The sequence below is a fragment of the Oxyura jamaicensis genome, chromosome 2, assembly GCF_011077185.1.
Source record: "Oxyura jamaicensis isolate SHBP4307 breed ruddy duck chromosome 2, BPBGC_Ojam_1.0, whole genome shotgun sequence".
NCBI lineage: Eukaryota > Metazoa > Chordata > Aves > Anseriformes > Anatidae > Oxyura > Oxyura jamaicensis.
In genome coordinates, this window is record NC_048894.1 from 63,939,099 (window position 1) to 63,951,941 (window position 12,843).

Here is a 12,843-nt window from a genome sequence, read left to right on the forward strand (position 1 = left end):
CTTAAGATGTGGAAGTTGCTACATGTTTGCTGTTGCTGGGCAAAGTTGTTAACCAATGAATAGTGGGAAAGTACCACTTGTAGAGCTAATGGTATAAGAAGGGAGCCTGTCCTCAAAAAAGTTGTTGAAGTTATTCATCCCTAAAGATACCCTGGTGTTTGTGTGATCATTATGCCACAAATGGTGCCCAAACAAGGACCTGAAGAACAGGGACATGAAGAACGGGGACCTGAAGAACAGGAACAAGCTAAAGAACAGGGACAAAAACAAAAAATTAATTAATAGGGACCGGTTAACCGAACAGGGACCAGGACAGGAACAGGGACGCTGATCACCTCAAGAAGACAGGTTTGGCCAAACTCAGCAAGCTGAAAGAAGTGGATTCCATGCTGAAAGGAAGCTGAAGCTGAGAGAAGCGGACCCGCGCACACAACTGCCTCTCACTGGCCTAAGGTAAGCAGCTGCGCGTCATGGGGAATCATATGTTCTTAGAAACAAAGAATGTCCTGGGAATCTTCCTGCTTATACCCTCTATTACGAATCAGACTGTTTGCGATCCTGAAACATGGGACCAAATTGGGGTCAAGCTTTGGGACTCTGCTTCTAAAAACAACGAGGTTGCAGCGGGATTACTTGGCACCTGGCAAGAAATCTCTGAGGCTTTAACAAGCCATGTGAGACCACACTCAGAAACATGTGGTTTGCCAGGTAGTGAGGGAGCTGCGGGCTCATCTGCCAATCTGCCTGCTACGCCATCGGCATACATGCTCCTACTACCAGCGCAGGCCTTTGCTGTTACGCTGCCTGGTGACCTGGATCTTCTTTTTGATCCAGGCCCTATAGGCCCTGAAAAGGAGCTGGATCTGTTTTCCTTCGATCTGGGAGGAATAGGTTACATAGGGCCTGAAGGCCGAGTTGCTTAACTTGAGACATGTTGTTCCCATGACTAGCCCCTGGAACTTCCCGGTGTTTGTAATCAAGAAAAGGAATGGAAAGTGGAGACTGATATATGATCTGAGAAAAATTAATGAAGTCATGGAAGATATGGGAGCACTTCAACCAGGATTGCCATCACCAGTGATGCTTCCCCAGTCATGGACATTAATAGTAACAGACTTAAAGGATTGTTTGTTACACATTTGCCAGAATTCAGAAAACTTCACTATGTTTATGTTTCAATTGATACCTTTTCTGCCTGTATTTTTGCATCTGTCCATGCAGGAGAAAAGGCAAATTATGTGTGTAAACATCTTCTGTCAGCTTTTGTGACATTAGGAATCCCTAAAACGATTAAAACAGATATGGGCCAGGATATGTGGCCCATGCAACCCACTTTTTTTCAACATTGGGGCATTCAACACCTGATGGGTATACCCCACTATCCCACAGGTCAAGCAATTATTGAATGTGGCATGGTACCCTAAAAGTTATACTTCAAAAACAAATAAGGGGGAGTATGGGTATGATCCCTCAGGAAACGATAGCTAAAGCATGCTATGTTCTTAATTTTTTAAATCGATGGACAGAGGGAGGTCCTCCAGTTCACAAACATTTTGATCATAATACCTTAAACTCGGTTAAAGAAAGGGCACAACTCATGGTAAAAAATTAAAGCACCAATCAATGGGAAGGGCCCTACTCTCTAATAACTTGGAGCTGAGGGTATGGTTGTGTTTCAGCAGGAGCCAGTCCTAGATGGGTGTTAGCACAATGGGTCCGTCCGTCCGTCTCATCATCTGCCTTAACATGATCACAGCACTCTCCTCTGTGGTTTGGATTCCAGCTTAAAAAAAAAAAGAGGTATGGGGAGGTCCCACTGGCACATAGAGGACCCACAAACAGGATATCCAGGAGCTGAAGGGGCATCCAGCGTCCCTCAGCTGGGCAGCACTCAGTGCCTGCCTCTTCCAGGGATGTGGTTACGAAGTTTGTTAAAGATAGTTTTTCTCTATATCTTAATTTGTGTTAATCATGTTTTCTTTGTTAATAATAAAGGAGGAGATGTGGGAGTATCACCATGGGGGTTGACAAGCCCCGTGGTTGGTGATAACATCAGACTCCTGATGATGAAGCCATGAGGACTGTAAACAAGTTAGAAGGAACAAGGAAGGGTGATTCAGGAGAGGCCTTGCTGTCTCAAACTGCTTGTTCTCCAACCCTTAAGACATGGAAGTTGCTACATGTTTGCTGTTGCTGGGCAAAGTTGTTAACCAATGAATAGTGGGAAAGTACCACTTGTAGAGCTAATGGTATAAGAAGGGAGCCTGTCCTCAAAAAAGTTGTTGAAGTTATTCATCCCTAAACTTACCCTGGTGTTCATGTGGTCATTACGCCACAGAGACAGAGCAACCAGCTCAAGATGACCTGGGAGGCCCATGGCACAGCTACGAGCAGAAATATGATGCACTGAATCCTATGCTAGTGTTCTTGCTGTAAAAAAATAGTCCTTAAATCCACAGGTTACGCCACATAGCTAATACATAGCCATAAATCTACATATATTTACATACATAAACATCCACATCCACACACAATACTCAATACTATAAGCCGAAGCTATGACTATAATATGGTCAATGGAAATAAGAAGACAGACACTTTTTTTTTTTTTTTTTTTTTTTAAGCTAATAATAAAAGCTACATTATTTTTACTGCTAGAAACTGCCCTGCCTCCTCTTCATGCCATTGCACAGACTTCTCTTGAGCTGCTAAGCACTGTGGTCTGTCAGTATGTCTGGACTACATGGAACACCCGTAGATCTTAACAGCAGTCATAGCTAGGCAGACAGCTTTGCAGAACAGACTCTCTTAAGTGCAAGCATCCATTCAATGTCAGTTCATAATAAGGGTACAGCTCACCTGAGATTTCACCTTGAAGCTTATTTTTATGACCTGTGAGTTATGGTCTCTTGGGTCAAAATTACTTAATGCTGCACAATCCTTCATGGACTACACCTGAAAATGAGCTCTTCTTCTGACAGAGAGAATAAGAAACATTTGAAAGTTACAGGAAAATGACATATCCAAGGACATGATGCAACTGCCTACACAAGGAGGTGGTGCTCCAACGGGATTTCGCTTACTGAGTTGACCCCTTGGCTCCCTATAAATTCTCCCACGTGTTAGAGACACTGTGGAATTTGAAAAATTTTCAAGGGTAACTTGGGAGGTATTTGAAGGCAGAAGTTTTCTTAAAGGACTGGTAGCCATGATAAGGGTTTCACTATAAAAATACGGCAGAAAGACTGGTATGTTTTTGAAGTATGACAAAGAGTTTTTTTTCAACTTCTGTTAATGTCAGATGGGTGATTCACTTTTTCTGGGTGTGCCACCTGGGCATATACATTTCTATTTATCTATTTGTGAAGCTTTGTGAGTTGAAGGAGAAAGACAATGTTATTGTGAGTCAGTGCATTATTTTAGCGTGAATGGGGATGTAAACTGTTTTAATGGGAGATGAAGCTTTCCTCTATATTTTGGATCACTGGAGATAAAAATGGGCACATTACAGTCTTTGACAGTAAGCTAATTTGCAAGGGAAATTTTATCACAAAATCCTTTGTTCTCAGCATGGGAAATGAAGCAAACTAGAGCACTATCACCAGGTAAAGTGGAGGGAGATGTTTTGCCATTTTGGTCTTGTGGTGTAGTTGAATGTGAAGTGGTAAGTTTGCTCTACTTCAGCCACAATAATGTTTGTTGCCTTATCACTTCATTGTTGCCCACTTTGTTACCTCACTGAAATATTATGGTTATTCTTCATGGAAGAAACCAAAGTGAAAAATTACAGAACCTAACTGTCAGTGCACACAACCCTCTCTCCCCTTTGCTCCCCACCTTTTGTGATGAGACATAAGAGCAGGATATATGAAAATGCCCTGAAGCTCTTTTCCCTCTTTTTTACCTCTTTTGTTGTTTATCCAAATTAGCAGCTAACCTTTAGTGTTTTCTGGCCTTTTCCCTCCTTCCTCTCACCTCCCTCTGACTAGTCACAAATCTCTCAAGAGTTCATTAATTCAAACACTCTGTGTTGATGCAAGCCAGTGGAGGTCAATTAAAGAAAAGACTGAACATCAAGACATTTCGCAGGGACACTCCAGCTTGCTCTCCAGTGAATAGAGAGTTTATGTTGTACTGGAACAGGAATTTAATGGGAGCAAAGATTTCAGGCTATTGCATGGGTTTTAAGAAACAGCCACACCTCATCACTTTCCTTGCTACTACTGCTATGAGATTTTTAGTTTTGGAGCTAGACCTCAGTGAAAGCTCAGCTATTGACAGTGGGGGATAGGAAGCAGTAAACAGCTCTGGGGAACAAAGAACATGATACTGTCTGAGAGAAGAGAAAACAGAAATAGTTTTATTCCTGTTTGCATGTGTTTGTTACAGATATTCTGTTACAGATGTCATGTTACAATGTTCTGTTAACCCAGGTGACGACTCTCTGAATGTAATGGAAGTCCTCAGGTGGAGTTCAAGCTCATGCTAACTGCCTTGACGCTGGGCCAAAATCACCATACTTAAGAGAGGATAAATTCTTAGTTGTATTTACTGGGGACCCAGCTATCCCTGTGAAAGGGAATTGGATACAACACTTCTCCTGGAGGATATCTGAACATTCACACTCCTGTAATGGGCTTGTGGGGTGGCCGAGACCAGTGCTCATAGAAATCTCCTATTCTCATCTGTCCCCTCAAATGATACAAGTCCATGTGCCCAAAGCTGCCAGTGGGCTCCAAGGGAGGGAGCACGGGGTGTGAGGATGTGCAGAACCCATCCATAGGCACTCACATGGCAGGCAAATACGTTTCATCTCTCCCTCCTGTGGTAGGAGGGCAACAAGTTACTGAGAAACTGTACCAAGCAACATTTGCCTCGTTTTTGCTGTTTGAATGGCAGCTATTCTCTTTCCTCAGTATATTCAGAGTAAGATGAGTCTAAGAGGATGAACAGTGCTTAAATGGACAGCTTGCTGAAGGTCACCTGACTTCTTTAATTTTTTAAAGAAATTTCCTGTCCAGATGATGAATTCAACTTGGTATTTATTGCTGACTTTAATATGACATCTAGATCTGGTAAGGTAATCTTAGTTATTACAGTATGTCGAGTTACAACTTATCATCATCATACTGTAACAAAATGTGATTGCTGAAGGAATTTTAAGAATGGCTTTTTAATGGATGAGGAAGTGGGATGCACCCTTAGAATGATGCTATTGAAAACTGGGGACAGTAGCAATATCTATAGTGCAAGGTCAAAAGTCTTTTCAGTGGCTTCTGCAGAACCCCCTCCCTTCTTGTTGCCAACCATAAATGGTTACAAGAAGGCAATGTGGCATACTTTCCTTATGTTGAATTCACCCCATGGGCGTGTGCATGCATAAAAACTCAGTGCAAGCAGAGAGGTCTGCTGGGCAAAACAATTGACGTGCTCAATTAAATTTCTGCCTGATCGGAGGTTTAAAATCCTTTGGTAATAAGACCAGTACAAATCAACAGAAGGAGCCTGCCACTCTGTTGTAGACACAATAACACATTTGGGACATAGTCATGAAAGACAGAACTGGGGGAATAACAACAACTTTGCAGGATTCGCTAGGTACTTGGCATTTCTAGTTGTTATCTATTCACTTACACACTTTATTCACTTATTTCCTCTAGAGATTGCTGATCTTCTATAACAGTACATTTGGCAGGTGAGAACAAAATTGGTTTTAGATCAGGCCTGTGTTTCTTCCATTAAAACTACAATGTGTCACTAGAACTATTTACAACAGTTTAAAAAGTAAGCAAAATTGAACAATGCTAAGTCATGGTGCACATTCACAAACATGCTGGAGGGTAAAGAAAATACCTTTTTCTGGTACAAAGCCAAAAAAAGGCTAAAAGGAGTGTGAGCTGGAATGTCACTATGATCACTGAAGAGCAGACTGCCGGGGACTTGGACTGACTTGTTCCTACTTAAAAGCACAAACAAGACAAAGGAAAGAAAACTCAGAAGTCTGCTGAGGTATCAGGGAGCATACACTTCTGCAATGCCATAGCTGCCTGGGCGTTTTTATTTAGCATGTAGGTGTGGCCTCCATCTGCAACAGACAATTCATTTACTTTGTACCTTTCCTACAAAAGAGTAGAGGATGGGAACTATATGGTGATAATGCAGGATGCCCTAGCAAGCTTCCAGTTCTAAGCGAGCAGATTAGGTATGGGTAGCTTTGCTTTTCATCTATTACAGCTGTTCATCTCATGGCACAAAGCTTTGAACCGGATTCCTGTACATGTTTACCCTTCAATGTACAGGGAAAATGAGAAACTGGTAAAACAGCATTTCTAGCCTTTGCGCAGAGCTTATTAAGTCCCACTAAACCTCTGCAATGCAGTTAGGTTCTTTTATTTCAGGCATTGCTATGAGAGGATGTGAGAACATCCTTGCCATTCTTGTCAGGAGTTTAAGTGTTTTAAAAATATTATTGTAGCTCTCTGGGCCACATTCTTGGTTCCTGCAGACAAAAGCAGTATCACTCAGTTGGTGACACAGAACTCTGCTGATTTACATGAGCTGAGAATAAACTCTGAGATTTTTAATCATGAAAGAAAACAGTCCAGCTCTCTGAATGGAACCTCTGCATATATATTCACAGTTCTGTCCCTTGTCATTCTTTACAGCATAAAAGCTTGCAATCATGTAGGCCAAAAAGACTAAGCCACCTAAGAGCATACAGGAAAGGACTGGTGCAGCTCTGCAAGCTTGTGAGTTTTTACGGGACTTTCGCCAGCTCTGTAAGTGGAAAATGTGAGTAGTGACATAAAGTTTATCTGCAGTAATAGGATAGATTGTTGGCTATGTATATTGGGGCATCTGTAGACATTTGTACCAGCTGAGAAACTGAACATGTATATCTGAAATTATTGTTCTTCAGTTTTAAGAGCAAATGACTTTCAAATGGGAGGAAAACCAAAACCAAACAATGCTGTTTACTTCATCCTTCCCTGCCAATACAAGATTGTTTTCTGTACTATACACCATTTTCCAAGTGTTTGTTTCTATTTAGTTGAAATGCCAAAAGTGTCAATCTCCCCTTCTAGAAAAAAGTCTATTCCCCTTTTAACAATGCTTTTTAAGGTGGAATTCTCAAATGCAATCTACATTGTTTTAACTTTGTTCTCTCCCTGTAATGTCTTCCAAAGCCATTACATTTACAGATAGCAAGGTTAAGCCAATGCTAGGTTGTGCAACCTTCTCTATGCACCCTTCTGTTTTAAATATTAGATGTTCTTTTCACAGGTTTCAAAATGTTACTGTTAACAGACTGTATAACATTTCCCTTCACTGTCTGTGGATTTAGACCCTGTAACAGAGGTGATTTCTTTTGAAGATTACTTTTAAGACTGGTTTCACACTCTACTTTTGAAAATGGTGCTGCGGAAAAGAAAAAAGTTAAATAATTGTGCAGTAAGGAGAAAGTTATGGTAATGACTTAACAGGATCAAAGCTGCTCCTCACCTTACGTGTTAATCTTCTCTTTATCTCTCGTTTTTCCTCCTGCTCCTCTTGCTCATTCCGGGCTGTAAAAAATTTACAAGAATCTCAGGCTGCAGACCTATCAGACATCCACAGTACGCAACAAATAAGCCTCTCTATCTGCATATTAATGTGTCAGGACTTCTCTGATACACAGCATGTCCCTCTGGGACTGGTGAACCTCCTTGACCCTTAGCTACCATGCTTCTTCACACACATCATAAAAGATCTACAAAAGCTTCCTTTCCCTATGCTGGCACCTCTTCATGTGTCACTTTGTCAAAGGGCCTGACAATGAGTCAGCCCTTCAGAAACCATTATCTAGCCCACAGGTCTGGTGGCCTCATGGGGCTTAGCTATGATATGGCTGGACTCTGAGAGGTCAACAGCTGGAAAAGGAACACATGCATTTTTTTTTTCCTCTACAGAATGAGAATAGAAAGAAAGCTCAGAGCAGGGATGCCAGACAAAATCTGCAACTTCCCATGTCCTGAGCAGAATGAGGAGAGAGCATCCTACCTTCCTTAGTGAACCTTCACAGCACCCTATAGGAGTGTAAAAACACAACCTAGGGGAATCTACTTTCAACATTAGGCCAAAAGATCATGTGCTACAAATTTTTACCAGGGCAAACCTCAACCATTACCACTCAAGAGGGACATAACATCTGACAACACTACCTCTTCTTCAATTTAGGGACAGGCTGTCATACACGTCTTTGTGCTGAACTTTATTGAAAGTCAATAAAATCACAGGTTTCTAGGTACTCAGGTCCTCAGTCAACTAGGATTCTTTTTCAGTGTTTCATTGATGTCAGAATCGCTTGTTACTCAAATCAAGCCCATGCATAGCAGAGAAGAAAAAAGAACTCATCTACAGGTAGCCTGTGCCCTGTATGATTTGGTTTTCACTCAGGCAGGACTAACTCTCTGCAGGGAAGATACAGACCTCCAAGGCCACTTTGTATTATGGGGCTTGAGCTAACCAGCTCAACTTTTGACTAAATTAAATTCAGGTTCAGAGACTATGTGGGCAAAGTCACAGAGTAGGTGAGAAGGAGGGCTAGCAGCCAGGTTTCTTGCTGCTCAGGACAAGAGAGTTGGCATTCCTTACAAGGTCCACCAGATTGCCCACTGACTTCAGCAGGACTGGGAATTCTTCTCTGAAGTGGACAAAGAGTGTGTTAATGGTATGATGGCTTACAATATGGCTGTTATCTTTAAATGTCAATTTTTCAAACATACTGCTAGCTTTTTCTGAAGGAAGGAAACAGATAGTGGAGTAAAAAGATCAAAGACAGCAAGGACTTACAAATGGCTTTTAAAATGATAGCTAGAATACCTACACTGTTAAATATGTTTTTCTCTTTCAATGGTTCCTGTCCCTAGTGGGCTGGACTATCTTCTAGCAATTTATCTTCCAGCAATTTTGTTCTTAATTTTGTGTCTCAAAATTGGAGGAGGTGGCATTACAAATACCCATGCACAGAAACAAGGCCATTAATAAATCCTTGTAAGATTAGGCAGAGAGTATGCTAAATGGAGTTCACATGGCATCTGGGCAGAACTGAAAGCATCTGAGGAGTTATGTATAAAATTGAGTCAAGGCAGTTCATTTTTATACTCGGCATATAATGCCTTTCTCTTCTCACTTCTCAGCCCAGCCACCCACCTTCAAGGAATATCTCAGTCAGGTAAAAGCTGGGAATTAGAAATACATTCTCTGTAAACAGAAAGTCCTATTTGTTTAATATTACTTAAGTTGTGCTGATCTTGTGAAACTACAGAACTGTTGCTTTATTTTGTGTTCAGGAGATGCTTTGTTCCTCTAGGGGTGTGTGGGGGCACAATTTTCAGGCCTAATTTCTGTGCCAGTGTGAAATGTCCCCCAATACAGCCCGAGACCATCAGAGACCACCTAACCATCATTTTTGTGAGGAGTTTATGCAAGCCTGAATGTACCAGGTTGACAAGTGAAGTACTTGTATTCATCACAGAAGTGGTGCTGGAGGATCCAGATATTCTTCCTCGTACAGTAATATCGCCTGTAGGTGTTAACTGCAAAAAGAGTTGTTCAGTTTTCACGCTAACCTTGCAGGTCTGAACCTCTCTGCACTGTGTTTTTGATGTAAATAAGAGACAGTGCACTGGGTACATTTCAGTGAAGGACCCTTCAGGTACCATTTCCCCTGCTTTTGGTTTTTCTGCTGTGGCTGCTGCAACCTCATTGCTTCTACCAGTGAGCAGTGGTACTTGTATAGTGGACTCCTTGCCCTTGTAATACAGTAAAGACAACATGAGTATCGCAGCAGCATGGAGCTAGGAAGTGATCACTTATATCTTTATCACATATAAAGACTCGATGCATAACTGCATTTTGCCTTGTTTCTTCCCATCAGAACTGGCAATATGGGTACACATGCCACAGGAACATCATGGTACTGAACAAGACAACTACATCACGGAAATTTCAGCTTTAAATCCTACGTGGGAGCATGCCTTTTTGCCTTTTTTTTTTTTTTTTTTTTTTTCTTTTGGGTGTGTGTTGTGAACTGGGCTTTTGTAAACAGCTTGACCTGCTTATGCAGATTATTTATACTCTTCATTAATGCATTCCATGTCTCTTTTTCCCTAAGCTCCATGATATTTATCCTAATTTTCTTTCTTAGAAATCTATGTGAAAGACATGAAACAATTCTGTATAGAACAGACACTATTTATATTTACTTCTTTAGAAGTGGAGCATTTTTGTGTATTTTTAAGATCATGTGTTAGATGTTCCTTGTCATGCTGTGCTTCACCAAAAGTTGGGATGTCTTGGAAATACCACATTACTTTTTGCTGTAATTATGAAGTTGTCTACCAAGACAGTTTTGGGGCAAATCTGTGCTTATGAAGGAACCCTGTTACAAAAACTCCATTTAGGAAATAAAATACAGTTCTGGATTCTGGGTAACGTTTTCAAGCACACCCATGTCATTTAGGAGCCTTTATTCAATTCTGAAAGAAACCGATGTGACTCAGGAGATAATTCCCCTGAAATACAAGACAACTTGGATCACCTGTATGACTGCAACACTTTGCAGTGTGACCTTTGTGAATCTCTGTAATGTACCTAACTTTGGTGATTCTACCTCTCTGCTGGTGCTGGTTTAAACACTGCAGACAGAGCAGCTGCCTGAGACCCACTCCACACTTTCCCCAAGCTCCTGGCAGCCACTCTCACCAGTGCCAGGGCGGTGATTACTGGTCATGTACCAGTGCCAGGTGCTGCATGACATGTGTTGGTTCATGCTGGTGGCCAGAGCCAGAATGACAACACGAGCTGCCCAGAGAATTGATCTCTGTCCCCCCTTGCCTGAACTTGGTGTCGAGTCATGTTGCATGTTCCCCCTCTTCCATCTATTCTGCAACCCACCTCAAGGCAATCGCAACTGGATAATGCCACCAATTCCTGTTTCTGCACTCTTGAAGACTGATTTCTTCAGCTGCTGGAATGGGAGATAGGAATAGATGGTAGCAGTTGCTTGAACAACAACAGAAGGCCCATTATGGACCTACTTAAGGAGACACTATGGTATTTTAAGGTACCAGTTAGGAATACTTTTTTCTGTATTCATTTTTTTAAATTTCCCTGGAATGATGGATATACTGACTTTAAAAGAACTTTTTTCTTCTGTTCTCTATTTCCAAAGAAACAACGCCTTGATAGATAGTTTTTTTTTTTTTTTTTACATTCAAACACTTCAATGAGAATAAGAAATTGTCATTTTTTTTTCCCTATTCATTCATGAGGTTACAAGATTTGTGCAAGAGTCAATCCTGCTTCTCTTGAAACTGGTGGCAATGTATCTAGTAACTTAGCTCAGGCTCTTGAATGTTAGTCTATCTCTTTAAACCATCACTTAATATTTTGAAGGTCTACCAGTAAGTTTTTGGCTGATTTAAAGGAAGAGTTTCAGGGGAACGTTTCAGGGGAATTATCCCAAGTAACATCAGTTTCTTTTTTGAATTAAATAAAAATTCTGCCTAAGTCTAGACAACTGTGAATGTTTTTAGGAGAATTAATCAAGCCATGCTCTAATGGCTTTACTAACTTATAACACGATGTTCATATCTGTGTGACAGCAGCATAAAAAGTTTTTTCAGAATGACTCTCTGTTTGGAACAGGACTTGCAAAAAAGATCCAGTGTTTGTTTTCATTCCCATGGACTGTGTTCATTCATATGAATTTACTGACTATGATTTTAATGAATTGCTTCTACAGGTAGAAATGTTGCTATAGATTTGCACACTTCTTGTATTTATGATGCACTTTATTGTTATTCATGATGCACATACAGAATAGCTGACGTTTTATAAACACACACACAATATATATCTAAACTAATGCAATCTAGCTGGATTCAGATTAAATGTCAGTAGTATCAGGACTTACGTTTCAGAATGTTCCTCTGCTCCAATTCTTCAGCAGTCGGCCTTTGGCTCAGTCGTCTGAGAAAAAAGCCCAAGATCAGTTTTTGGACCATATCACATCCTCCTCAGCACACTGTCTTTAAGAGTTATTTTGGAGTGTGAAAGGCAGAGCAGAAAGCATTGACACTGCTCCATTATGTACTCAATAGGTTTGGACCATGTGTGACACAGACCATGTTTTGCTTTCACAGTTCCCTCTGTTTCAACCCATGGAAGACAAGCTACATTATGTCAATTTAGGCATGGCACTTCCACCCCTATCCCAGGCAGAGCTGCTGGGAGCTAAGCTACACAGATGTCTTCACTTAATTTCCTTCCTCCCATGCCTGCTTCCTGACTCGCACGAGTATTTATAGCTAAGACCCAGCTAACCCTCTGCCTGCCCTCTTGCAAGCCTCCTGACTGTGCCCAGTTTGTTCAAACAGCGTTTGAATATGCAGGCAGTCCACAGAAAAAACAAGGGACAGTTTGGCAGCACCAAGGGCTGAACAAGAGCAGCCCTCCTCCTCCACACCCTCACTTCCCTTCTCCTTTCGTGACTTGTATTAAAGTTTAAAATGAAGGATCTGTGTGACTTGTGAGTCAACCTGTGCAACAAAGTCACCACAAACACAATCTAATTACAGATGGAGGCCCTGAGCGCAGAAACAATGAATATTAAGAATACAAAGCAAGGGAGAGAAGCACAAAGGGGTATTAGGAAAACAAAGAAAACCACTGTGATGACTTCAGAAGTCAACACTGTTGGGTCCGCTCCTGCTCTGCTCCGAGTCAATAAGAGTTTTGTCAATGGTGCCAGTGTGGGAATAGAAATGTTGTTTTTGCAGAGTTACATTGTTTAGAAGG

The 12,843-nt window shown here is 41.3% G+C and overlaps 1 protein-coding gene across 7 annotated transcripts in view; it reads right to left on the minus strand.

Moving 5' to 3' along the window:
* Positions 1 to 12,843, minus strand: part of PHACTR1 (phosphatase and actin regulator 1) — a 305,056-nt gene that overhangs the window by 10,326 nt on the left and 281,887 nt on the right. For all 7 annotated transcript variants that reach the window (XM_035319553.1, XM_035319552.1, XM_035319555.1 and 4 more), the window contains 2 exons: positions 11,960 to 12,015; positions 7,504 to 7,565 (listed from right to left, as the gene is read on the minus strand). In XM_035319553.1, coding sequence (XP_035175444.1) covers positions 7,504 to 7,565; positions 11,960 to 12,015 — 118 coding nt within the window. The remainder of the gene's footprint in view (positions 1 to 7,503; positions 7,566 to 11,959; positions 12,016 to 12,843) is intronic.